The 27,077-nt window shown below is 42.3% G+C and overlaps 1 protein-coding gene across 1 annotated transcript in view; it reads left to right on the top strand.

Annotated features, from left to right (window-relative positions):
• Positions 1-20,859, top strand: part of IPO5 (importin 5) — an 87,893-nt gene extending 67,034 nt beyond the window's left edge. The window contains exons 24-26 of the mRNA XM_026646409.1: positions 10,499-10,727; positions 16,682-16,823; positions 20,121-20,859. Of these exons, the coding sequence (XP_026502194.1) occupies positions 10,499-10,727; positions 16,682-16,823; positions 20,121-20,207 (458 nt within the window). The 3' untranslated portion in view covers positions 20,208-20,859. The remainder of the gene's footprint in view (positions 1-10,498; positions 10,728-16,681; positions 16,824-20,120) is intronic.
• Positions 20,860-27,077: the final 6,218 nt, after the last annotated feature.

A 27,077-nucleotide genomic window follows, 5' to 3' on the forward strand; every position in this document is an offset into this window, starting at 1 on the left:
ACCTAGACTTTAGTAAGGCATTTGACACGGTCTCGCATGATACTCTTATCAATAAATTAGGCAAATACAACTTAGATGGGGCTACTATAAGGTGGGTGCATAACTGGCTGGATAACCATACCCAGAGAGGAGTAGTTAATGGTTCCCAATCCTGCTGGAAAGGTATAACGAGTGGGGTTCCACAGGGGTCTGTTTTGGGACCGGCTCTGTTCAACATCTTCATCAACGACTTAGATATTGGCATAGAAAGTATGTTTATTAAGTTTGCAGATGATAACAAACTGGGAGGGATTGCAACTGCTTTGGAGGATAGGGTCATAATTCAAAATGATCTGGACAAATTGGAGAAATGGTCTGAGGTAAACAGGATGAAGTTTAACAAAGACAAATGCAAAGTGCTCCACTTAGGAAGAAAAAATCTGTTTCACATGTACAGAATAGGAAGAGACTGTCTAGGAAGGAGTATGGCAGAAAGGGATCTAGGGGTTATAGTCAGTGATGAGCTGCCAAAATCTTAACAACTGGTTCCCTATAAAAAGTTCTGATTTTAAGGGATGTGCCACAGTATGTATTTTTTGTACCAATAGGGTTACCATATGTCCATATTTTCCCGGGAGGCATTTTTAAATTTTTAAATTTAAAAAATTCCTCCCAGACGGTGATTTAAGCACCAAAAAGCTTGACATGTCCAGGAAAATACGGATGCATGTTAACCCTACCTAAAGTTCTTTTTTAAAAAGATGGGCCTGAACTAGAAATGAGCTCCGTTTCACATGTGTGGGTCCCTGCCACTCCCTGGGGGTGTGCTAGGGTGACCAGATGTCCCGATTTTATAGGGACAGTCCTGATTTTTTGGGTCTTTTTCTTATATAGGCTCCTGTTACCCCACACCCCGTCCCGGTTTTTCACGCTTGCTGTCTGGTCACCCTAGGGTGTGCACATGTGTGGGTCCCAGCTGCTCCCTGCCCCCCTCATTGAAGCAGGTGTGCAGGGTTACTGTCCTGGGAACTGCAGGGCACCAGTGGACATGGGGCCGGCTGCAGACAGGGACGTGGTGCGGGGCTGGCTGCGGGCAGGGCAGGGCGTGCGGAGCGGGCTGGGGGCGGGGAGGGGGGGGGGGGGCGGGGGGGGGGGGGGGGGGGGCGCTGGCTGGAGGTAAGGGCTGGCTGCAGGCAGGGTGGGGGTGTGTAGGGCTGGCTGGCTTCGGGCAGGGCTGCAGGGTGTGGGTGTGTGGGGCTGGCTGGTGACAGAGGAGTGCGGGGCTGGCTGGCTTCGGGCAGGGGGGTGCGACAGGGGTTGGCTGGCTGCGGGGCAGGGGCTGGCTGCGGGCAGGGTGGCGGGTACTCACGGGGAGAGCGGCTCGGAGCAGCCCGAGCAGCAGGACGCAGCCCAGGCCCAGCAGAGCAGCTGGGGACCCACCAGGCAGCAGTGGGAGCCCCAGAGGTCAGGGGAGCAGCAGCAACAGGGCCAGGTGGCAGCCCACATGGCTTCTGCAGCGCAGCGCCCCTGGCAGCCGGAGGAGGAATTACATCACTTCCTGGCCGGAGCCCATCAAAGCCGCAGCGCCCCCTCGCAGGGAAGCGGGTTAACAACCAGTTCTAAAACTGCTTCAAAATTTAACAACCAGTTTGCGCGAACCGGTGCGAATTGGTTCCAGCTCACCACTGGTTATAGTGGACCACAAGCTAAATATGAGTCAACAGTGTGATGCTGTTGCAAAAAAAGCAAACATGATTCTGGGATGCATTAACAGTTGTGTTGTGAGCAAGACACAAGTAGTCATTCTTCCGCTCTACTCTGCGCTGTTAGGCCTCAACTGGAGTATTGTGTCCAGTTCTGGGTATCGCATTTCAAGAAAGAGGTGGAGAAATTGGAGAGGGTCCAGAGAAGAGCAACAAGAATGATTAAAGGTCTAGAGAAAATGACCTATGAAGGAAGGCTGAAAGAATTGGGTTTGTTTAGTTTGGAAAAGAGAAGACTGAGAGAGGCCATGATAGCAGTTTTCAGGTATCTAAAAGGGTGTCATAAGGAGGAGGGAGAAAACTTGTTCATCTTGGCCTCTAAGGATAGAACAAGAAGCAATGGGCTTAAACTGCAGCAAGGCAGGTTTAGGTTGGACATTAGGAAAAAGTTCCTAACTGTCAGGGTGGTTAAACACTGGAATAAATTGCCTAGGGAGGTTGTGGAATCTCCATCTCTGGAGATATTTAAGAGTAGGTTAGATAAATGTCTATCAGGGATGGTCTAGACATTATTTGGTCCTGCCATGAGGGCAGGGGACTGGACTCGATGACCTCTTGAGGTCCCTTCCAGTCCTAGAATCTATATGAGTGGACCATAACACTAAGTACAATAATAAATGGATGATAAAACTAACCAGTTGGCTATGCCTTCTTGCCTCTTCCATACTTCCTCTGCTGGGAAGGGAAATAGGCATGGGGCATGTGGTGCAGAAGACAATTATGTTGGCTTCATTTGTGCTGGTGAAGTTCTTTGAGTGATTGTCCCCATGGCTTCTACTTCCAGTGTGCATGCACCCCATACATGTCAGCTCACATTCTTTTTGGCTAGCAGATTGTCTGGGGCTGTACCTTGGACCCCCTTTTGAGCCCTTAGCAGCTTTACCTTTTTACTTCCTGTCTGTGAATGCTGCATCTTTAGTATAAATGATCATAAGAGCGGCCATATTGGGTCAGACCAAAGGTCCATCTAGCCCAGGATCCCGTCTTCCAAAAGTGGCCAATGCCAGGTGCCTCAGAGGGAATGAACAGAACAGGTAATCAAGTGATCATCCCCTGTCACCCATTCCCAGCTTCTAGCAGAGGCTAGGGACACCATCCCTTCCCATCCTGGCTGATAGCCGTTGATGGATCTAGCCTCCATGAACTTTAGTTCTTTTTTGAACCCTTTTATAGTCTTGGCCTGCACAACATTCTCTGGCAAACTGTTCCACAGACTGACTGCGTTGAGTGAAAAAATACTTCCTTTAGTTTGTTTAAACCTGCTGCTTATTAATTTCATTTGGTGACCCTTAGTTCTTGTGTTAGGAGGAGGAGTAAATAATTATTTACTTTCTCCATACCAGTCATGATTTTATAGACCTCTATCATATCCCCCTTTAGAAGTCTCTTTTCCAAGCTGAAAAGTCCCAGTCTTATTTATCTCTCCTCATACAGAAGCCATTCCATACCCCTGCTAATTTTTGTTGCCCTTTTCTGAACCTTTTCCAATTCCAATATATCTTTTTGAGATGGGGCGACCACGTCTGCATGCTGTATTCCAGATGTGGGCGTACCATGGATTTGTATAGAGGCGGTATATTTTCTGTTTTATCTATCCCTTTCTTAATGATTCCCAACATTCGGTTTGCTTTTTTGACTGCTGTTGCACATTGAGTGGATGTTTTCAGAGAACTATCCACAATGACTCCCAAGATCTTTCTTGAGTGGTAACCGCTAATTTACACCCCATCATTTTATATGTGTAGTTGGGATTATGTTTTTCAATGTTGATTACTTTTCATTTATCAACATTGAATTTCATCTGCCACTTTGTTGCCCAGGCACCCAGTTTTCAGAGATCCTTTTGTAGCTCTTCAGTCTGCCTGGACCTTACCTATCTTATAGTTTTATATCTGCAAATTTTGCCCCTTTTGTTTACCCCTTTTTCCAGATCATTTATGAATACGTTGTAATGGACTGGTCCCAGTATAGACCCCGGGGGATACCACTATTTACCTCTCCATTCTGAAAACTGACCATTTATTCCTACCCTTTGTTTGCTATCTTTTAACCAGTTACCAATCCATGAGAGGACCTTCCCTCTTATCCCATGATAGGTTACAAATAGCATCAGCTCATAGGATAGGGGAAATTCAGGGCCTTATGGCTGATCTACCTTCTACAATGTTCCATAAAGTTAAGGTGACTCTTTGGAAGGAACTTGGGGTGCAGCCTAAGATTGTTTCCAGTTTTCACTTAACTGGAAGATGAATCAACTGATTTTTCTTTCCCAAGACCTGCTTTTGGGGGGGGGGGGGGGAAGCTAAATTGCACACTATGGATGTAGCCTGGGCTCTTTCCTATGATCTGGATAGCACAAGACTCTTCAGGAGCTCCCCCAGACTGTAGCCTTTGCAGACAGTATTAAGGGTCAAGCTTTTTCCACCCAAAGGTTGTCTACGTAAGTATCTAACTGTTTTAGAATGTGGTAGCTAAGTTAAATCCACCCAGGCAGGTTAAAGCCTATTCCATCAGGGATCAGGCAACCTCCTTAAGAAGCATTCCTATTTCAGAAATTTGCAAGATGGCTAAAGAGGATCAGTCCACACTTTTATCTAGCACTGTTTCTTAGTTGATGCTTCAAGATCAGATGTCCTTTTTGGTAGAGCAGTGCTACAATTTTTGTTTAAATAGGACTCCCAGACCCACCTCATAATTCTGAGGTAACTGCTTGCTAGTCACCAGAAGAAGAATCCATGCTGAAAATCACTTGGAAGTAACGTTTGATGGTCTTCAGTAACTGGCTCTTCAAGATGTGTTGTTCAGATGGATTCCACAACTCACCCTACTTACCTGCTTCTACAGAATGCTATAGCTACAGTATGCTGTACTGCTGGCAATGGAACTGAGGAATTGTTGAGCCTGCTCCGTTTTTATGCTCTGTGGTGGGGGGCCATGCAAACATCCAAGATGCAGGCACAGTCCCAACAGACACTGGTAGCTAAAAACAATTTGTCATATGCTTGGGGTGCATGTGCACCAGAAGTGGAATTCATGTGAACACAGTTACTGAAGACGATTGTTCATTCTTCGACTAATTGTCCTTATGGGTGCTCCAGTTCAGGATGTGCATTTGCCCATGTGCTTTTGTGGGCGATTTTGTCAGCAGCATCCATAGGTCTGCTCCTTCACCCTACACATTCTTGTACTCTGAAGGAAGGGTATATAGGGAAAAGTGGACCCACTGCCACTCCTGATTCCTGCTCAACTGCTTGTGGCTCAAGATGGAGCGTTGGGTGTCCACTTAGCTATGTGGGTAACTTGCTAATTTTTTTCTTATTTGTTCTTTACTTTAGTATTTTCTTATTTATTAAGCACAATTTGTGCTTGGGGTGGGGGGTGTCCCTTCTCTCCCTTTTTCCCACAACTTGGGCTTATCATTCAACATAACTTGTTAGGAAACTCATTCAGCATAGCCCTCCATCTGCAGCCTTTCCTAACCAGTTATGCCCAAGACTCCAGGCTTCAAGCACTGTCAGACCTGCCCACAGGTCTTTCTCCTGCAGCAACAGGCATTCTAGCTGCCTCTGCTGTCTTGGAGAGTCTCAATGTCCCTTCCAAATGTAAGATCTGCACTGCATTCAAAGGCAGATTTAAGCTGAGGAGGCTAGAGTAAAACTCGTTATAAAACCTTCTTTGAGATCTGCAGGATCTGAGGTGCCCCTCCCCCCCCCATCCTTCCCTGGTACATCGGTTTCAGCTACTCAGAGCACCACAGTGACCATGGGGGCCCTTCAGAGTCTTCCAGACCACCAAAAAAAGACCCTATTCTCCAGAACAAAAAACAAAAGGAGGGGGAAGTCACCTTCTCAAACTCCATCTAAAGATACCTCACATCCTGGTATGAGTACTGTATCTTCTATCCTCCTCTGGTACAGAGACCCCAGCACAGGTTCAAAAGAGTTCTCTGAGTACCGAGAAACCAGCCAGCCAGCAACTAACAGGAGTATCATCGGTACTGGACTCAGTGCCTCTGAAGCACAATAACTCCTTTAACACCTAGGTGCCCAAGTCTTCAGTACAGTCTCTGGTACCTCCCAATGTGCTGACTCCCGAGGAACACTATCCAGATCCATGGTACCATCTAGGTTCCTCTCCCATGAAGATGTTTGGTTCTCGGAAGAGTCTGAATCCCTTCTCAGGTTATTGGTCCCTCACTGGGTCCCAGTACCAACATGACCACTGGTACCAACACCTTGCCCTTCTGATGGTACTTGCACTGATTGTTAGGTATCGCTTCAGGGTTCCTCCAACTTCCAGTTCTACCTTTCCTCTTTTGGGGCATATCCTGAGGAAGACGCTCCCAGCAGGAGATGCACTTGGTAACACTGGCAGGAACGATCTTGGAGTACTACCCCCTTTTCCTTACATCTAATCACAGTGGACTTATTGGAAACCGTGGGCCTCCTAAAGTGAGCAGTTTTAAAGGATACTCTCATGTAAGAGAGCACATTAGGGAACAGCAACCACCAACACCAGGTCTTATCCCACAGGGAGATTCTCCAGAGGAGCGGGAGCCAGGTGCAGAAGTGGCCAACACCTCCTTCCCACAGATCCTTCTCCTCACTAGACGCAATTATCTCCCCTTCCCACTGCCTTCCAATGCAGATGATTTCAGGGCCTTCCAGGAATTTATTAAAAGGATTGCAGAGGCCTTACAAATCTTGCTAGAAGAGATACAGGAACTTCAGCATTTCTTTCAGGACATTCTCCAAGGCAAAATCACCTTGCCCATCAACAACACTGATGTCACCAGCCCATGTGGTGTGGTAAACTCCAGCTACCATACCACCCACTTGTAAGAGGGCTGATGAAAAGATACTATATTCACCCCCAAGGGCTCAAAGTACTTTCTCCCACTGAACCCCCAACTATTTGGTTGTTGATGCTGTTAACAAAAGGAACAGACAACACCATTGTCTAGATCAATGCCGTCTGACAAGGAGCTGAGAGGGCTAGACCCTTTTAGCTGGATGAGTTACTCCTCTGCCACTTTGCAATTCAGAGTAGCCAGCTACCAAGCCCTGATGGCAAAATATGATTTCCCAAAATATTCTAAGTTCTTGCATTTTATTGAACTTCTGCCACAGGACTAGGAGGAGTAGTTTCAAACCCCCATCACAGAAAGCCAGATGATTGCCAAGGCCTGACTCAATGCAGCTACACACTATATAGCTACTGCTATAGTCATGTGTTGAGTTTTTGGTTCCAATCCTCCAACCTACTCCAAAAAGTACAAAACACTGGAGAACCTTCCCTTCTGGGTCTTAAGCTGTTTACTAATGTTGCAGACAGGTCCCTCCATTCACAAAAAGACTGCTGGGCATCATTGCAATCCCTCAATGTCTACATACCTGCAGCAAAAAGAAAATTCAGTATGCTGGAAAGGCAGCTCCACAGGCTTGCCCAGTCCACTATAGCCCATGAGACTTGTGGAACCTCTCAGAAAGAAGCCCAGATTCTCTAAGAAAGGGCTATCCTCCAGTTACATAAGTCAGTGACTTTCTCAAAACAGTTGTTTTGACCAGTTGGTCAAGAGTCATGACCTGTCTCCCATTCCAGATATGCTATACCAATCCCCCCTCAACACCCCTATGGTGCTCCTTTCCCATTTCCTGTCTGCCTGAGAACTTATCACCTCTGACAGATGGATCCTGAAGGTGTTTTCATTGGGCCGTTCCATTCAGTTCAACTGCCTCTTCCCCATCCTCCCTTTCCATCCCACTTCAGGTACGCTTCTTATGGGGCTGTCCTAAAACAGACAATACAATCCCTTCTAACTATGGGGGCGATCAAACCTGTTCCATTGGACTTCATCAGAAAAGGAGTACTTCTTAGTCCCCAAGAAGAATGGATGTTGGAGACAGGACATTGAAAACCTTCATCCTCTCGCAGCGTTTCAGAATGGTAACTCTCAGTAATAATTCCCTCTGGATCTGGGAGATTGATTTGTCTCCCTTGATCTTCAGGATGCTTATTTTCCTATATGTACCCCTCACGCAGGTGTTTCCTTTGGTTTAAGTTTGGCAGGGACCACTGCCAATACTGTGTCCTACTTTTTTGGCCTTTCCACCACCTTAAGGGCCTTTATCCAAGTTCTCTTAGCTATTGTAGCCCATTGCCATCAGATGGGGATATTTGTCTTTTCCTGTCTGGATGACTGGCTTTCTGAAGGATCCCTTGTTTCTGAAGGTACAGTCAGCAACCGGCAAGACCCTATCACTGTTCCACTCTTTGGGTCTCTGCCTCGATGGAGAAGTCTACGCTGAAACACACAAAACAAATAGACTTCATAGGGGCCACTCTGGACTCCATTACCTCCAGAGCATGCTTTCCCACAGGCAGGTTCGTTACAAAGTCCAGTCTTGTTTTTACAATGTAACAGAGCCTGCACACCACAGCAAAAGGCTTGCCTTCAACTCCTGGGCCACATAGCAGCCTGTACCCTGTTGTAACCCTGTTGGCAAGACTGCACTCCCATTGTCTTCAAGCCTGGTTAAGAGCAGTTTACACATGGAGTAAACAGTTTATCCAATTGGGTATCAATACCCCAGATGGTCCTCAACTTCTCTCAACATGTGTTGGGGACAAAGTCTGTGTGGGAGTTTCATTCCACTTTCAAGACGTTACAGCTTGGGGCAAGTGGAATCCCACAAGAGGCCACTCTAGTCATTTATCTTTCAAGATCTTTCCTATAGCCATCACCTTGGCTAGGAGAGCTGTGGGCCCTTATGGATGATCTACTGTACATGGTATTCATCATGACATGGTGACATTACATTCCTATCCTCCTTTCCTACCTAAGGTAATCTTCAGAGTTCCATGTTAATCAGGACACTCATCTATCAGTGTCTTGTCCAAGCCCTCACTCTTTGAGAGAAGAAGCTAATCTCCATATACTAGACATAAGAAGAGCTCCAGCTTTTTACCTTGACAGGACTAAGCCCTTCGGGGCTTCTCCTAGACTTTTCATCACTGTCACAGAATGAATGAAAGAGGACCCAATCTCCTCCCAAAGGCTGTTTAAGTTGGTGTTGGGATGCTTATTAACCTGTTACAATGCCTCAGAGGTACATCATTGTCCTAGTGATTGCTTATTCCACCAAAGACCAGTCTACCTCTGTAGCCTTACTGAAGAAGGTGTTCATCTTGGATATTTGCAAAGCTGCAACCTGGTCATCAATGCATATGTTTTTCCAGCACTATGCTGTTTTGCATGCTTCCAGAGCCAGCGTAACTTTTGGTGACTGTTCTATGTTCCATACTGAATCCACCTCCTGAGCAGCCTCCTCCATAATTCATGTACTGCTCGAGAATCTCCTGCAGTGGAGCACCACAGGGATAACTGATCAAGGGTTTAATTAAGTTGTAATTACAGTAATTGGCCTTCTCAGGTGGAGCACCCACAGGGACAAACTACTATCTGCCCTCCTTGCCCTCTGCTTCAGTCATTCTTTTGGACTTCGTAGTTGAGAAGGAATTGGAGCTGCAGTGGGTCTGCTTTTCCCTATATACCCTTACACTGGAGCATGAGGATGTGTAGTACACAAGTGCGGACCCTCAGGCACTGCTGATTACATCTCCAATCAAGCATGCATGGGCACATGCACATCCTGAAATGGAGCCTCCATAGGGACAAAACATTTTGAATGCTAGTTACTGTGCAAAGTAAGTAATTACCTTCTCTAGCCTTTTCAGGCGAGTTTATTTCTGCTTGTCATCTGAGTGGTGTAAAATGGATTTAGCAGACAGGATAATTTTGCCCTTCTGAACTTTTTTATTGCCTATTTTAGGAAGTGCATATATGTAACGTGCATATGCATACACATAACAAATACATATATTCTCTTGCTCAGTATGTGTTCTGAGTCATCAGGTTTTTAATCTACTTGAGTGGTTCTCAAAGTTTAGCAACCCGAGGACCCTCATTTTGATTTAAAATTTTTCGGGGACCCTGCTCAGCCCCCGCTCCAGCCCTTCCACCAAGACCCTTACCCCCACCCCGCTTCTTCCCAGCTCCGCTCCACCCACGTCCCTCCTCTTCCCTGCCTTTTTCCGCCTCCTCCCTGAGCTCGCCCCATGCCAGTGCCTCCTGCATGTTGGGAATAGCTGTTCAGTGGCATGCAGGAGGCACTGGGAGGGTGGAGGAGGAGTTAATCGGCAGGGCCCGCGGACCTATTGGAGTACCCTGGAGGACTCCTATTTGAGAAATGATGATCTAATCGAACTTTGCCATTTGTGTACTTTTACTAAGCCATTTTGAGACTGTAAATTTAAAAATGCATATAGCTAAAAAATGTCTACCCATTACAAGTAACATTACCACAACTGAAGGGCTATAGACAATGTTTTATTACTGTTCAGGTTAACTTCGTATGTTTGGCAGCTGACAGTTTCATTGCTTCCCTTGAATAGTCAATCAATTGTGTGCTTTTTACATAGTCAGTACATTTTTTATGCCTTTCACACAGCAACAAGGCAGCGGGGAAGAAATCCTCTTTAAAATGTAAAGATTGGAAAGCCACAAAAGAAGTGGGGAGACTTAAACAGATGAATTATTTGAAACTGCATTTGACTCATTTTTTTAAACTACCCATATTTGAAGTTGTGTGTCTGCAAGAGGTTTAGTGCCCTAGTGTGAAACACTATTGTTGCTCAAGTGCAAGCATTTAACTTGGTTATACATGAGGTTTTTTCCTAATTTTGCACTTTTACAGAGGCGCTTCCATTGCTGGTGAGAGTTATTCAGTCACCAGATGCCAAAACCAAAGAGAACGTCAATGCAACAGAGAACTGTATTTCAGCTGTAGGGAAGATCATGAAGTTCAAACCTGATTGTGTAAATGTTGAGGAAGTCCTGCCACACTGGTTATCATGGCTTCCACTACATGAAGACAAAGAAGAAGCTGTTCATACTTTCAATTACCTGTGTGACCTAATTGAGAGGTAAGGTGAAAATGTACCTTGATATAATGCATAAAATAAGCATACTTGTAGTCTGCTTATTTTTCTTGTACACGTTCTCTAATAGTGGGACTTATACTCGTTTTTATTTCTCTAGCAGATGTATACACATTATCTGGAACATGAAAATTAACGTCGTTCTTTCATATTCCATTAATAAGGCTAAGATTTTTGTCATGGATCTTTTTAGTAAACGTCACGGACAGGTCACAGGCAATAAAGAAAAATTCATGGAAGCCGGTTACCTGTCCCTGACTTTTACTAAAAATATCCATGATAAAATGGGAAGGGGTTGGGCAGCTGCGGGATCTTTCAGGTGTTCCTGGAGCAGCTATGTAAGAAGTAAACAGTGAAACAATGCAAATAGTCCAGTTTTAGAGTACAGTGGTGGTGTCTCCCTTAGTGCAGTTCTGAAGTATTGGCAATCAGTGAAGTCCTACAGTGAATTTTAATACTACTTAAATAGGTTCTCTCTCCTTCCAGTGTTCTAAATATAGATATCCAGTCTTGGAAGTGCTTATAAACTGTATGAAAGCCCAGAATCTTCTGGAAAGTTTTGACCATTGGGTGATATGTAGACTTCTTTTCAAAGATCGCTAGGCAGCCCACAATCCGTGCATTCTGCTGTTGACTACTTTATTCTGTCACAAAACTGGGAAAACACAGAGACCTTCAACCTCATGCTGATCAGTGTAAGGTTTGCAATCAAGAAATCGTTTATCATCTATCACTGATAAATCTCCCAACTTCTGATATAGTTAAAAACTTGGTACCTGAATTCTCCACCTTAATCAAAACAAAATGGAATCCTACAAAAAGTGGAAACATGGACAAATTGCTGAGGAGAACAAAAGAATAGCATAAGCATGTAGGGACAAAGAAAGGATAAGCATACAATGAGTTACACCTTAAAGGCAATAAGAAGAGATTCTTTAAATACATTAGGAGCAAGAGAAGAATGATGGAAAGTGTAGGTTCTCTGCATAGCAGGGAAGGAGAGCTAATAACTGATGACATCCGGAAGCTGACGTGTTTAATGCTGTTTTGCTTCATTCTTCACTAAAAAGGTTAATAGTGACCAGATACTCAACACAATTAATATTAACAAGATGGAAGGAACACAAGCCAAAATAGGGAAATAAGGGGTTAGAGAATATTTAAGAACATAGTGGGTCAGACTAATGGCTGTCTAGCTTGGTATCCTGTCTTCCAACAGTGGCCAGTGCCAGATGCTTGAGAGGGAATGAACAGAACAGAGCAATTGTCACATGATCCATCCCCTGTTGTCCAGTCTCAGCTTATGGCAGTTGGTGGTTTAGGAACACCTGGAGCATGGGGTTGTCCCTGACCATCTTGGCTAGTAGGCATTGATGGACTTATCCTCCACAAACTTACCTAATTCTATTTTGAACCCAGTTACACATTTGGCCTTCACAACCTCCTCTGGCAATGAGTTCAACTAGTTGACTGTGCGTTACTTGAAGTACTTCCTTATGTTTGTTTTAAATCTGCTGCCTATTAATTTCATTGGGTGACGCTTGATTCTTACGTTATGTGAAGGGGTATATAACTCTTCCCTTTTCTCCCTTCCCTATTCACTTTCTCCCCACCATTCATGATTATATAGACCTCTATCCTATTCCCCCCTTAGTCATCTCTTTTCCAAGCTGAACAGTTCCAGTCTTTTTCAGCTCTCCTCAGATGGAAGCTGTTCCATACCCCTAATCATTTTTGTTGGCCTTCTCTGTACTTTTTGTGATTCTAATATATCGTTTTTGAGATGGGACAACTGGAACTGCACGCAGTAGTCAAGATGTGAACATACCATGGATTTATATAGCAGCTTTGTTTCCTGTGTTATAGTCTATCCCTTTCCTAAGAATTCCTAAAATTGTTAGCTTTTTTGACTGCCACTGCACATTGAACAGATACTTTTAGAGAGCTATCCACAGTGACTTCAAGTTCTAACTTGAGGGTAAATAACTACCATATATACTCGTTCATTAGCCTGTTCATTTATAAGCCGACCCCCACACCGCCCAAGATGGTAAAAATAGCAAAAACTGTATGACTCTCTTTCATAAGCCGACCCTATATTTCAGGGGTTGGCAAACTTTGGCTCCTGGCCCGTTAGGGTAAGCCGCTAGCAGGCCTGGACATTTTGTTTACCTGGAGCGTTCACAGGCACGGAGCCCCTCAGCTCCCAGTGTCCGTGGTTTGCCGTTCCCAGCCAATGGCGCGCCACTTTCCGCAGCTCCTATTGGCTGGGAACGGCGAACCATGGCCACAGAGAGCCAAGGGGCTCCATGCCTGCAGACGCTCCAGGTAAACAAAACGACAGTGTATTAGATATTCAGTGATTCCCTAGAGTTTTTAAAATCATCAAATTTTGGTGTAGACCCGTTTATAAGCCGACCCCCGCTCTTTGATGCGTCATTTTTTTACCAAAAATATTCTGCTTATGAACGAGTATATAGGGTAATTTAGACTCCATTTTGAATGTATCGTCAGGATTGTTTTCCAATGTTTGTTACTTTGAATTTATCAACGTTGAATTTCATCTGCAATTTTGTTGCTCCATTCACCCAGTTTTAGGCAATCCCTTGGTAGCTTTTTGCAGTCAGTTTTGGATTTAATTGTCTTGAGGAATTTTGTGTAGTTTTCAAATTTTGCCACCTCACTGTTCACTCCATTTTCCAGATTACTTATGAATGTTGAACAGTACTGGTCCCAGTACAGATTCTTGAGGCCCCTGCTATTTACCTTATTTCCATTATTTCCTCTTTCCTGCCCTTTCGCTTCTTATGTTTTAACTAATTACTGATCCATGAGAGAACCATACCTCTTATCTCATGACTGCTTACTTTACTTAAGAGCCTTTAGTGTGCGACCTAGTCAAAGGCTTTCAGAAAGTCCAAGTACACTATATGCACTGAATCACCTTTATCCACGCGCTTGTTGACATTCTGAGAATTCTAATAGATCGGTGAGGCATGGCTTCCTTTTACAAAAGCCATGTTGACTCTTCCCCAACATGTTGTATTCATCTATGTGCCTGATAATTCTTTCCTTTACTATAGCTTCAGCCAGTTTGCCTGATACTGAAGTCAGGCTTACCAGCCTGTAATTGCCAGGATCACCTCTGGAGTCTTTTATAAAAATTGGTTACATGATCTGTCCTCCAGTTGTCTGGTACATAGGGTGACCTTAAGCGATAGGTTACATACCATAGTCAGTAGTTCTGCAATTTCATATTTGATTTCCTTGAGAACTCTTGGGTGAATACCATCTGGTTCTGCTGACTTATTACTGTTTAACTTATCAATTTGTTCCAAAATCACCTCTATTGATACCTCAGTCTGGGACAGTTCCTCAAATTTGTCACTTAAAAAGAATGGCTCAGTTGTGGGAATCTCCCTTACATTCCTCTGCAGTGGAGTGATGCAAAGAATCAATTTAGTATCTCTGGAATGGCAGAGATAAGTTAGGTAAATTCAATGTAATCAAGTTGGCAGGGGCTGATGAAATTCATTTAGGGTACTTAAGGAACTAGCTGCAACAATCTCAGAACTGTTAGCAGTTATCTTTGAGAACTCATGGAGGGTGGGTGAGGTCCCAGAGGACAGTTTAAGTCCCAGAGAATTGGAGAAGGGCAAATATATAGTACCTATCATTTAAAAAAGGGGAACAAAGAGGACCCACAGAATTATAGACCAGTCAGCCTAACTTAATACCTAGAAAGATACTGAAACAAATATTCAACAATCAGTTTGTAAGCATCTAGGGGGAAAGTCATACCAAATCCACTTAATTCTTTTACGAGGTTAATGGCCTAGAAGCAGTGTTTCTCAACGACTGGTCTGTGGACCAGTGCTAGTCCCTGAGGTCTCCCTGGCACAGTTTAGGAAGGCAGTAAGCCAGTCCCTGGTATCAAAAAGGTTGAGAAACACTGGCCTACAGGATGGGGGTGGGGAAGCAGTAGACATGATGTATCTTGAAGTTTAGTAAGGCTTTCAATACAGTCCATTGTGACATTCTCATAAGCAAACTAGGGAAATGCACTCTAGATGAATTTACTAGATAACTGATTGAAAGACTGCACTCAGAGTATTATCAGTGGTTTGGTATCACACTGCTGGGGGGGGGGGGGAGCATATCTAGTGGGGGTCCTGCAGGGGTCAGTCCTGGGTCCAGTACTAATCAATATTTTCATTAGTGACTTGAAGGGGAGGTTATATTTATAAAATTTGCCGATGACACCAAGCTGGGAGGGATTGCAAGCACTTTGGAAGACAGGATTAGAATTCAAAAGAACATTGATAAATTGAAGAATTGGTCTGAAATCAATAAGATGAAATTCAATAAAGACAAGGGCAAAGTACTGTACTTAAGGAAAAATCAAATGCACAACTACAAAATGGGGAATTAACTGGCAAGGTGGTAGTACTGCTGAAAAAAATCAGTTATAGTGGATCAAAAATTTAATATGAGTCAACAGTGTGATTCAGTTGTGAAAAAGGCTGATATTCTGGGGTCTATTAAGAGGTGTGTTTGTAAGTAAGATGGTGGAGGTAATTGTCCCATTTGACTCGGCACTGGTGAGGCCTCAGTTGGAGTAGAGTGTTGAGTTCTGGGTGTCACACTTTAGGAAAGATGTGGACAATTTGAGAGAGTCCAGAGGAGAGCAACAAAAATGATGAAAAGTTTAGAAAACCAGACATATAAGGAAAAGTTTTTAAAAAGAAAAGGGCTGGGCATGTATAGTATTGAGAAAAGAAGACTATGGGGGGCCCTGAGAACAGTCTTTAAATATGCTAAGGGCTGTTATAAAGAGGATGGTGATCAATTGTTTTCCATATCCACTGAAGGTAGGACAAGAAGTTATGGGTTTAATCTGCAGCAATGGAAATTTAGGTTGGAGATTAGGAAAAACTTTCTAACTAAAGGGTAGTTAAGCACTGGAAAAGGCTTCCAAGGGTGATTGTAGTACCCCCGTTATTGGAGGTTTTTAAGAACATGTTGGACAAACCTTCCAGGGATGGCCTAGGCTTATTTGGTCCTGCCTAAGTGTAGGGGGCTTGTTCTTCCTCAACGCAGGGGGCTGGACTTGAGGTCCCTTCCAGCCCTATGATTAGATCTTTCATTTTTGGTTTACAATCATAGAGCAGATTGTGATGGGAACTCACGGAGTATCTACAAGGGTCAAATCTCATGATGCTTCGTATAAACCAGGGTTTGAAACCGAAATGGTACTGGTGGCGTTGGTAGATATCCTGGTGATGGATAATTGGGTGCCCACGCTGATACTGTTAGACCTGTCAGCTGCCTTCAATACCATTTGGGTCTGTCTTATTCTCCCTGACTTTTACATAACTCCCTTTAATCTTCTCAACTCCTTTGATTGACTAGCACTAAGCCTTTTCATATTTCAAAGTCCTTGTATTATGGCATTCCTCACTCTAGAGGAGGAATGGTTGGCTCTCCCTTTGGAGCCAGTCAGTACCACTTTACATCAGTTCTGGGAGGGAGGGAGTAAATCAGTTGTTTAAAATATACAAAGCCTTCACTACCACAGTGCTCCAGTCCCTGCTGTATGGACTTTCCCAACATAACAGTATTAAACTTCCAACACACAGTGGGCTGGCTTGCTTTGCTGAAGCCTATCTAAGGCACATAACTTTTCTGATAAAGTGTAGCTTTATAAATAAGGAATGTTCAAATTAGCCAGATCTTAAAATTACAAAAATAGAATTTCCTTCTAGAACAGGATGCATTTAATGATGCTGAATAACTTCAGGTATAAATGTGCAGTTCTAAAAATCAGGAATGTCTTGAAAAGCAGTTAACTTACATACACAAATCTACATTTATCTTTTTAATTAGAATGCTAACACTGGCATATTTTGTAACATGTATACTTTTTTGATCTCTATCAGTAACAACCCAATTGTCCTTGGTCACAACAACTCTAATCTTCCCAGAATATTCAGTATAATTGCGGATGGTGAAATTCATGAAGCAATTAAACATGAAGATCCATGTACTAAACGGTTGGCTAATGTTGTTCGTCAAGTGCAGGTGAATGCAAATTTATTTTGTTGTAAAGGGAATCGTTCTAGTTTGCTCTGTGAGATGCAGGAATTGTAAAACTAGTGTTCAGAATCTATTCTCTGTAATAAACGTGATGCTGCAACCAGTGTTCATCCAAGAAGAAATATTCCAAATGGATTCCTAATATATTAGATTATGCAAATGCAGTGCAGCAATCCAGATTAATCTTGATAACACTATGTAAGGTACTTGAACTAGAGGGTGTCTCTCTTTTTATGACCCATATAATTTTTTGAAGCGTTCATAAAAAATGTAAACACTTGGAACAATTGCATGGTTTACCTTTTACATAACTCCCTTTAGTTTCCTTTACCTTTTCTCAGATTTGAACTACACTTCTTAATTTCTAAATGTAAACTTTTTTGGATTTCATGCAAAATACATTAAAATGACCCAGAAGTTGGGCAGCTACAGGACAAGGGTACACAGGCTCATTCAAGAAGAATCTTGTAAATTCTATGTTGGAGGAGACTGAGTTGAGCTGAGCTGTCTGCTACCTCTACTATACAATGTCATTGACTGCATTGTGGGTTTCAATGGAAACTGCTTGTGTAAGGGCATTTTTTTTAAAAAAAAAAAAGCACTACTTAATTTGTAGGTTTTGCTATCAGATGGGGGTAATAGGAGGGCAGTACTGAAATGTATTTATTTTAGGTTTTTTAGATAATAGAAGCACCTCCTTCAAACTCTGGTTGACCTGTACAAAATATAAAATTCAAATTAAAATCACATTAAATTACTTAAGTCTCTGCTATCACTCCCAGCCATAAATCTTAATTATTCTATGCCAATAGCCTGGTCCAGCCCATCCTCAGATGGCAAAGATGAACTTTTTATTATAATACAACTGATTGATGAAGCAAGGCTTTGAATGGAAGGCAGTTCTTCCACCTTCAGAATTATGGGGAAATAAAGTGGCCCTACTTTATCAAGAAATTGCATCTCTAAGTAAACTTGCAAAGTTGCTAGCTACCCCCCTGTGGAAACTGGTGGAGGAGCAATGAACAGCATGAACAGAGGTTACTCCCAGGGGAATTCTGCATCCCAAAAAAAAAAAAAAATTCCGTGCACAATATTTTAACGTTTTGCATATTTTATTTGTCAAAATAACACTTATATATTCATGCCACTTTCAATTATTTTGGTAATTTATTTCAAAATACCTGTCAGGAAGTATTTCTGTAACAATACAGATGATAAAGAAAATTCCCACAGGAGCAGAGTTAAAGAAACTCCTACAACAACCCAGTTCCTCCGTCTCTGCCCCTTCCCTGCACCTGAGCCCAGCTGCGAGGCCAGACACCCTCATCCCCCGGAGACCAGCCACAGGGCCAGACATTCACATGCCTCCAGAGCCCAGTCACAGGGCCCCCATGACCTAGACACCCCACAGCCCCTCTCTCCCAAGAGCCTAGCTGCAGGGCCAGATACCTGCACCTATCCCCCCACAGAGCCCAGTCACTTGACACCCACACCCACCCACCCCCAGGGATCCAGAGGGAGAAAACAGCCTGATGCTGGGTCCTGGGCTTTTATGGAATTTCCTGCACACTGCCTCCTTCCTTCTGGGTATGCCAGGAACTGCAGCTGCTGGGAACTCCTTCACCTCCGTCCCTCTTCCCTCAGCAGTGTATTCTATTTGCGAGCTGGGCTCTGCTGGGTCCAGTGGCCCCTAGTGGCAGCCAGCAGCTCTGCAACACCAATTCTGTGAGGGGGGGGAAAAAGGAAATTGTGTGCAGAACATTAATTCTGTGCAACTTTCGCATTGTGCAGTGGCGCAGAATTCTCCCAGGAGTAAGAGGGACATGTAGGCTGCTTGAGGCAACAATATCTGATTGAGAATAGCAATGTTAAAATTAAAAACTTTCCCTTTATCTGGGAGTACTGCAGAACTTAAATGTCAGAATCTCATTGCCTATGGAAAATACCTAATATTGTACCAAAACTAATAAAATAAAGGCCTGTATTTATTTGTTAGATTGTCTTTAGAACACTGAATCTCACAGTAAACCATGTCTTTACATTTCTTTGTCATTGGACCCAATGGATCCTTTTTTTTTCAAATATGGTGTGAAAAGACTAAATTAAGACCTTCAATGTAGAACTGATGTTAAAATATATCAAACGTAAATCTGTTAACTTTGACAGCTTGTTTAAACACATTAAATGAGATTTTAAATAAGTATCAAAAGTTGCTGTAGAGATGTAAACCAGTTATCTGCAATAAATATCAGCTTGACCTCCTTTGCCATACTGAGACAAGTTTAGCTCCTGCTCCAAAACCTCTGACTGCTGTGCTGAATAAATATTTCCCGCTTATTTGAGTGCCTTTATTTGGAAGGATTATAATACCTTCAAAATATATTTGGTACCATTAAAATAAATCACCTTCGTAGTGACCAGCAAAATAGTGTGCTACACACCAGTGTGGAGATGAAAAATTATGGCTAAGGATACCGTTGCTCTTCTGAAAGTACCATGTGATTTATCCATGGTCAGGCAGAGTAAATAACCTGTTTATAGCCCTATTCAAAAGAGAACAAATTTTCATGCTACTTACCTTTAGAAAAATGAAGGGCTGCATCTAGCCTGCTGTGATTTGTACTTTTTTAATTCTAGGGAGTCGCTAGGAATTTCAAACCAATTACTTAAGCCTTGTCTACATGCAGACTTGCACCAGTTTAACTAAATCATTTTTTAAAAAGCTTTTGTTAAGCTGATGCAAGTTTGAGTGTGGGCAAGGACTTTGTTCTCTTTGGCATAACCTAGAGCAGGGATGGGCAATTGGGGGGGGGGGGGTGTCACATCCAGCCTGCCAGATCATTTTATTTTGCCTGCCACAGTCCAGCTTGGGGCAGGAAGGAGGTGGGGTGGGACAGTACACGTGTCCTGTGATGCTGCAGCGAGAGCCATTGGGGCCAAGTGGGGAGCCAGATCCAGCACAGTGAGACAGAAATAGTCATGGCAGGGTGAGTGCAGGCCAGGCTCCCTCCCAAACTCCCTCTAGGGCCTCCCACTACCCCTGGCGGTAGAGACCCTACATCTACATCTCCTCCCCCCCCCCTCCCCACCTCTCACTTACCAAAGGGTTTTTGTGCTTTTTGTGGCTCCTCTACTATTTACCTGTAAGTTGCCCATCCCTCTCCTAAAGTATATAGGCTCAATGGATGTTGACTTTGAAAGACTAATGAAAATAAATGGCTGACGTATAATTTCTAAGTCTATATTCAGTAAAGATACCTTTATTTTTCATTTGTTTTCCAGACCTCTGGAGGACTATGGACAGAATGCATATCACAGCTCAATGCAGACCAACAGGCAGCTATACAGGAGCTCCTGAACTCTGCTTGAAGGGCCTTAATTATCATCTGCAAGAAAACTAACTCCAAATAAACATTTACCCTATTGTTTAGGTTTCTTTGTTTTGTTTTTGAGCAAAAAAGAACTGTAGAGCGTGTAGGCCATTCTTTTGCAATCTACAGGCAGTGGCAGCACGAAGAAGCACTCTTTCAGAGTGGTGTTTAAATCAATTTCTCTCCCACAACACTGAAGAAGCTCCCTGTAAACCCTACAATAGCACTGAAGAGTATTTTTCTAATGGTATAAGCCACCTGTATGATGGTGAAAAGGAGACAAGTTGAATTTTCTCATTAGATATAAAGAATTAAAAAACAGCTTTAAGACCAGTTATTCCGCAGTAATGTACATTATAGCAGATAACATTTCTATACATCTAGTGTTAATTGTATTAATTGGAGTGAGTCTTTTTTAGGGTAGAAAGTGCCCTTCTACCCAGCAAACCACTAGATCAAAAGATGAAAAATTGAAGACGAATATCAAGCATGAAGACCTCATTGATGTCACTGTTTTCCAAAAAAGGCTTGTTTAGTGACTCAATGAGAAAAGCTGTTCAGCTTCCAGCCCTTGAATGTGAAGTGTCTTTTGGCATGTCTGGCAGTATCTCATTCACTCCTCAATAAATGACATTCAAATACAATAAGAAGCTTGTGTAAAAGTTCAGTGCTGTGTGGTTCTTATTCATTCAATTTCCTCCTATGAAAAGATACAAGAACAAACGTTACAAGTCATAATTTTAAGATGTTTGAAATTTTCTGTACAATTTGTCTAACTCACACTTCATGCTTTCTTGTTTCTTGGATTTTAACCATTCAACTTTTTTCTGATTCAAAGAACTACATACTGTGTAGAATTCAAATTTAGTGACATGAGCCTTGGGTACAGTGAGTTTACATATCTTTACCATAAGCTGTTTCATTTTCAGATCCAATTGCATATTTGTAATTTATGAAAAGTTGGCTAATATTGTTCCAGTTGCGGATGTACAACAGGTCTGTGATAGCCAAGCAAACTTTCAGTAATATTAAATTAAATACATGCAGTTACATTTGTGGAGATATAATTGGTAGCCTATCCTGAAAGGAGAAAATTCATGTATGAATGTTTTATTGATTCATCTCATACTAGCAATACATGGCTTACTGTTTCAGATATACAGTTTTTCTAAAATCTTATTTCTAATTTAAACTTCAATGTGAACACTTTGCAGTTTGTACTAACATTTTTATATAAATATTAAACTTCTGCTTAGACCAGAAAGCTAAGCTAAGAATTAAAGACTTTTCACTAAGTCTCTTACAACGTACTGTGTAAATTCATTAAGTGAAATGGAAGAGTACAAGTTTGATGCTTAACGAAAGAGGAAAAAAGCTGTCCTCTATATTATAAATAAGGATACGATTTTGTCACAGATTTTGAGACTTTAACAGACTTCCATGACTTTCAGCTTCAGCTCTGGCTCGGGCAGTCAGTCCCCCGCAGCGGCAGGGCTCCGGCTTCCATGATTTATTGTTTGTTGCCAGTGTCCTGCCCAGGAATTTTAATAAAAATCCTTGTGCCAAAATCTTAACCTTAATTATAAAATCAATTTCTATTCTGAATAAGCCCTCAAACTGTTAAAACACAACTATACATCAAAATATAACCTGTTGTACCTGTGTAAGAAAATTCTACCCAAAATCAATGTTTAAAGTAGCTCTATTTTCATGGCAAAGTTTGTCATTTCAATCCTGACTGAGAAGTCAATGATTTTTTTTGAAAATACAAATGAATAACTATGCTACTGGTAAGTGTGCAGATCTGCCTATGGACAGATAGAATATGTAGTTTGTAACCAGTAATTTTATCAGAATCCATTCTATTTTTCTGTTGAGTATATAGTTTGTGGTGATCGCAATTTTCCTCATTAAATTTTTTTCATTTGAGTACAGCTCCAGTTATTTTCAAGGAGTTCACACTGGAAAATGGACATGTGGGGATTTGCACCCATTGCTGTGGAAAGTATTTCAGTAAATCTGTGTCCAGTGTAGTTGTAGCCATGTCAGTCCCAGGATGTTAAGAGAGGCAAGGTAGGTGAGGTAATCTCTTTTATTGCACCAACTTCTGTTGGTGAGAGAGATGAGCTTTCAAGTCACACTGAGATCTGAATAAAAGCTCTGTGTGGCTCAAAAGCGTGTCTGTGTCTCTCTCTCTCCATGAGAAGTTGGTCCGATAAAATATTATCTTGCTCACCTTGTCTCTTAGTAAATCTGATTATTTGTCTCAAAAGTACAAATATCTGGCTACAAAAATAGTCTCTTTGGTTATGTCGGTTTGGTCTTTGGTGTGTGTTCAGCATTTATTCATTTCTAGATTCTCACCTCTTCCCACAATCTCAGACATTTGAGCTAAATCTCTTGTCAAATATTGGATGCATTTCACAGTTGTCCGTGAGAGTCCACGTTTGGAACAGAACCCTTTTGTCCTCAAGCTACATTCTTTTTCTGGAAGTGCAAAAAGCAGTGGTTAAGTACTTGTTCCCAGGCTATTGCCATGCTAACTTTAAAGCTGACTTTTCAAGCAGGAGTGAATAAAACCTTTTTTACCCATAAATAAGGGACCAAATTTTGAGTGTCGGGGAATGTTTACTCCCGCGCTCCTTTCTTTCCTTTCCCCCTCCCTATGATAGCAGAGCAGGCCAAGCAGAGTAAAAAGACCTCAGAAGTCACACAAGGGGAGCTCTGCTGCAATTGCTTTCAGGTTGTTGACCCTCATTTTGTCAGGGCCAGGGGATTAGGCTAGAAAGCATGTGGTAGCTGCCACATCCACCTGACATCAGCTTGATTTGGTCACAAGGACATCAAAATCCCTGCAACCCTTTTCCCATATCACTTCAGAAGTGAAAAGCTGCTCATTCTCCTCCCATATACTTAAATTTTGTCTTGGTAACTATCTCCTTAATATTTCTTCCTATTCCTTGGGTGAAGTCTTTAGGGAGGAGCAGGAAACTCTCAAAGTGGGAAAAAATTCACTTCAGTCCTGGAATTTGAGAATCCTAGAACCCCCCCAAAAATTGTCTTCTCCAAGCTCAATATTCCCAAAGCAGGAAATGTAACAAATGTCAGTTACCAAGTATAATTCATCCATTTTCCCCCTGCAAATCTTGTTCTTGTGATGTAATGCATGGAGACCACAGATAAATAAGACTTTTTTTATACACCTGGAATTATTCCCAGTGCAAAATACAAGGGAAGTGAAGTCAAGTCATCTAAAATTATTTCAGACCCTTAAGTGGCAGAAGCAGGAAGCGCATGTAATGACAGGGTCTGGACACCAAAGTACTGACTGTGAATTCCAGTTTTTCAGGATGGCGAGTTGTACTTGAGCTCCACAATATGTAGTGGACATGGTCAAGGTCCAGGCATGTTTCAGAACAACATGCTAGAGATAAGAGCAGTCAGTCTTGCCTTTCTGACTTCCAGAATCTCCTGAGGAAGGAGCACTTCCTTATCCAGTCACAACAGAACAACTGTGGCATACATAAACCAGCAAGGGAATATAAAAAGCAGCAGCTTATCTGGCCTCCATCAGATGATCCACATAAGAGACTGATCACAAACAGGACTGGCTGAGTATCAAAAGACAATGCATAGTGGCTCTTGAACCAAGTTTTCCATTAATAATCTGTGAGCTAGGCTACCTCAGCTTGGCCTATTTGTATCCAGTGAAAGCTCACTAGGGAAGACAGATCACTGGGAACAGATTCTGCTTCACAGATGACTAAATTGCTTATCAAAAATCCTTCCATCATTCAGGTCACCCAAATTGCTCAAGAGCATGGAGATAATCAGACCTATAGGGCTGCCACAGACTAAATCCATCTTTGCCTGCAGGATCCCTACTCAAGTTAGCTGAACCTCACAGCTATTGAGCAGTAAGCCCTAACCAAGTTGGCATACATTTCCAAAGTAGTATGTAGCCTCCCACAGGCATTCTACCCTTTTGGCCTACGCAAGAGTATGGACAAGAATCTCCTGCTGATGTCAAAATAAAAAGGTCCGCCCTAAGGAGAGAGGCAGTCCTGCTCTTCTGGATTTCTTACAGCTGTGGCTAGGCCGAAGGATTCCCACTCTTGCATCTCAGTTTTGATGCTAACCAATATCAAATACAGCCTCTTCCAAATATTTGGAAAATCAGCTAGTGATATCAAGGTTCCTTACGGAAAAATTAGTCCAAACTAACAGTGAACATGAAACCTGCCTACATTGCTACAAACTCTCACGATCCATCCAATTTGCATAGATAGAATCAATTTCCCTGTATTTCTTCTCCATAAAATATTCTTCCTGAGCCCAATCACAATAAGCAAGACGAGGCTCTGAAATCACTGTTTGTACCTTACTGAATAAGGTGGTACTTCATACTCCAGAGACACTTATTACCATGGCCAGCTTTTCCTTCTACTTGAAAATAATTGCTTTGTTTTACCCAAAGCCTAAAGAGCTGGGGGAAGAAAAAAAATTCCAGAGCAGACTCTTGAGCAGAAAGGACATCAGCTACTACCAAGAAAATCTACGGTACCTGCCATTTGATCATGCAATAATTTTAAAAATAAACACCAGAGGCTTGACTGCTAATCCCCAGCAGTAGCATTTTTGGATAACTCTACTACTATCTCTTTATTGCTTGCTATGTTTCAGATTTGGGAATGTTTCACAATCAACAATGGAAAAAAGTCAGTTTCCTTTCTGAGACTGACTTCTCTTGTCTGTCCCACTCAATAAATTTGTCTTCAGAATCTATATACACCGCTACCTCGATATAACACGAATTCGGATATAATGCGGTAAAACAGTGCTCTGGGGAGGCGGAGCTGCGCACTCCGGTGGATCAAAGCAAGTTCAATATAACGCGGTTTCACCTATAATGCGGTAAGATTTTTTTGGCTTCCGAGGACAGCGTTATATGGAGGTAGAGGTGTATAATTAAATAACGAATAATAATCTTGATGGAAAATGAAGAAGAAACAGTCTGAGAATTGTGGGTCTCACAGAGGGGCTGGAAAAAGGGAGGCCTGTGGAATTTTTATCTCCCATGCTGCCAATGCTTGTGTGTCACTTCATCGTCAGAACTTAGATGTTGAAAGCCTACCCGCTCCCTTCCTATTGTTTATTTGGTTACTACTCATCCAGTGTTTGTATACAGCTTTGGAAGCACACACCAGGCAGATGCAACATGAGCAAAACTGAGCTACCTTCTGTATACTGGAAGAGGTGCAGCCCCAAAGTTTGAGGGTGGAGGTAGATCAGGTCCAGAAAGACTGAGGTAACATTCTCCATTTTATTAGATAAGAGGTTTGATTCAGTAAATGTACACCTGTAAAGGCATTCTTGTAACTCCCATTAGTGGTAGTGTCAAATCTCTAAAATATAACACATTGATCTAGATAAGTGAATGTGAACTTTTAGTCTACAAAATTTAGAGCCATATTGTTACACTAATCTGACAATTCCTTTTTGTATGGACAGATAAGGCAGAAAGCTTGGCTACAAATGTAAAAAATGGAAGAATACTGACAATGTATTGTTACATTTTAACATATAAAAATTAAAGTTCTTATTCCAAAGTGATAAATATAGGGACATAAAATGACAACATGTAAAGGCATTACAAGTAGCTTATTATTGTTAAACAGCATGTAACATTTTGTAAGGTAGCTGTATTTCCAAGGAAAAGTAATCTTCTGGATCTGCTGTGCTTCACTAATTTGTAATGTTAGGATTTACTAATGTCAGTCATTTTTCCAGGGCTTTGGAGCTGTGCTCCGGTTCCACTCCAGCTCCAGGCAAAAACCTGCAGCTCCACTGCTCCCGACCTGCTCCGCGCTCCAGCTCCGAGCTCTGCTCCAAAGCCCTGATTACTGATGTTTTGAAATTACCCTTGGATTAAGAAAACCACCACAAATACTAAAATTAAAGATGGCCAAACAGGTTTTTTTCCAAGGTTTTTTCCCCACCCCACCCCCATCTTTCACTTACTCCCATTTGTCTGAACTTTTGGATTTATCGAAATTCCAAATCTATTTCCTCATCACCAAATCTTAGCACTAATCAAAGTAACTTTCCAGTTCAGCATTGGTAACATACTTAACTTAAAAACATTTTAGGCATCTGGTGAATGTGAATGTTTGTGACTATTTTATATAATAGTTTAGCTTATTTTGTTTGACATTTGATGCTGAAATTTAACAATACTCAGTTGACACACTGCTTGGGCCAGATCTCTGGCCCATCTGAAATCCTATTTGTGTGGCACCCACCAATGCAAGGGTGCTCAAAGGTGCCTTGAGGCCGCAGCTGAGGATTGATTTCCTTTGTGGAAGCCCCTCTTGGCTCCTCTGGCATAGGTGAGTATGATGCCAGCTGGAAGAGTGGCTCCTTGGGGAATCCCTATCCACTGGTACAAATCAAAGCTGCCCTGAGGCTACTCTAATTGGCGACGGGCTCGTTCAGCTATGAAGTGCCACCTCATGCTGATCTGGTGTACCTGCAATCTAGCTGCTTGTCTAATGCAATGACCAGATTCCTTTGCAGACAAGAGGGGAAAAAAAAAAAGTACTAAATCCCTTCTCTTTAATGTCTCTTTTTAAAATATGTACTTTTTCTAACCAGTGACTGAAATGTTTTAATACTGGCCACCTTAGTGCATGCTTCACAAAATTTCACCTAAAGCCAGTATGCTGTGTGATGTTACATGCTGTAATAGAGTTAACATAACAGTTCACTATTCAGTTCGTACACCAATTTTAAAACTTTCTTTATGAAATTCTCAACAAAACTTTGAATAAAAGTGATACACATGAGTATTAAAAACTTCAAATGGGGA

The sequence above is a fragment of the Terrapene carolina genome, unplaced genomic scaffold (genome assembly GCF_002925995.2).
Source record: "Terrapene carolina triunguis isolate 2854851 unplaced genomic scaffold, T_m_triunguis-2.0 Scaffold21, whole genome shotgun sequence".
NCBI classification, from domain to species: Eukaryota; Metazoa; Chordata; order Testudines; family Emydidae; genus Terrapene; species Terrapene triunguis.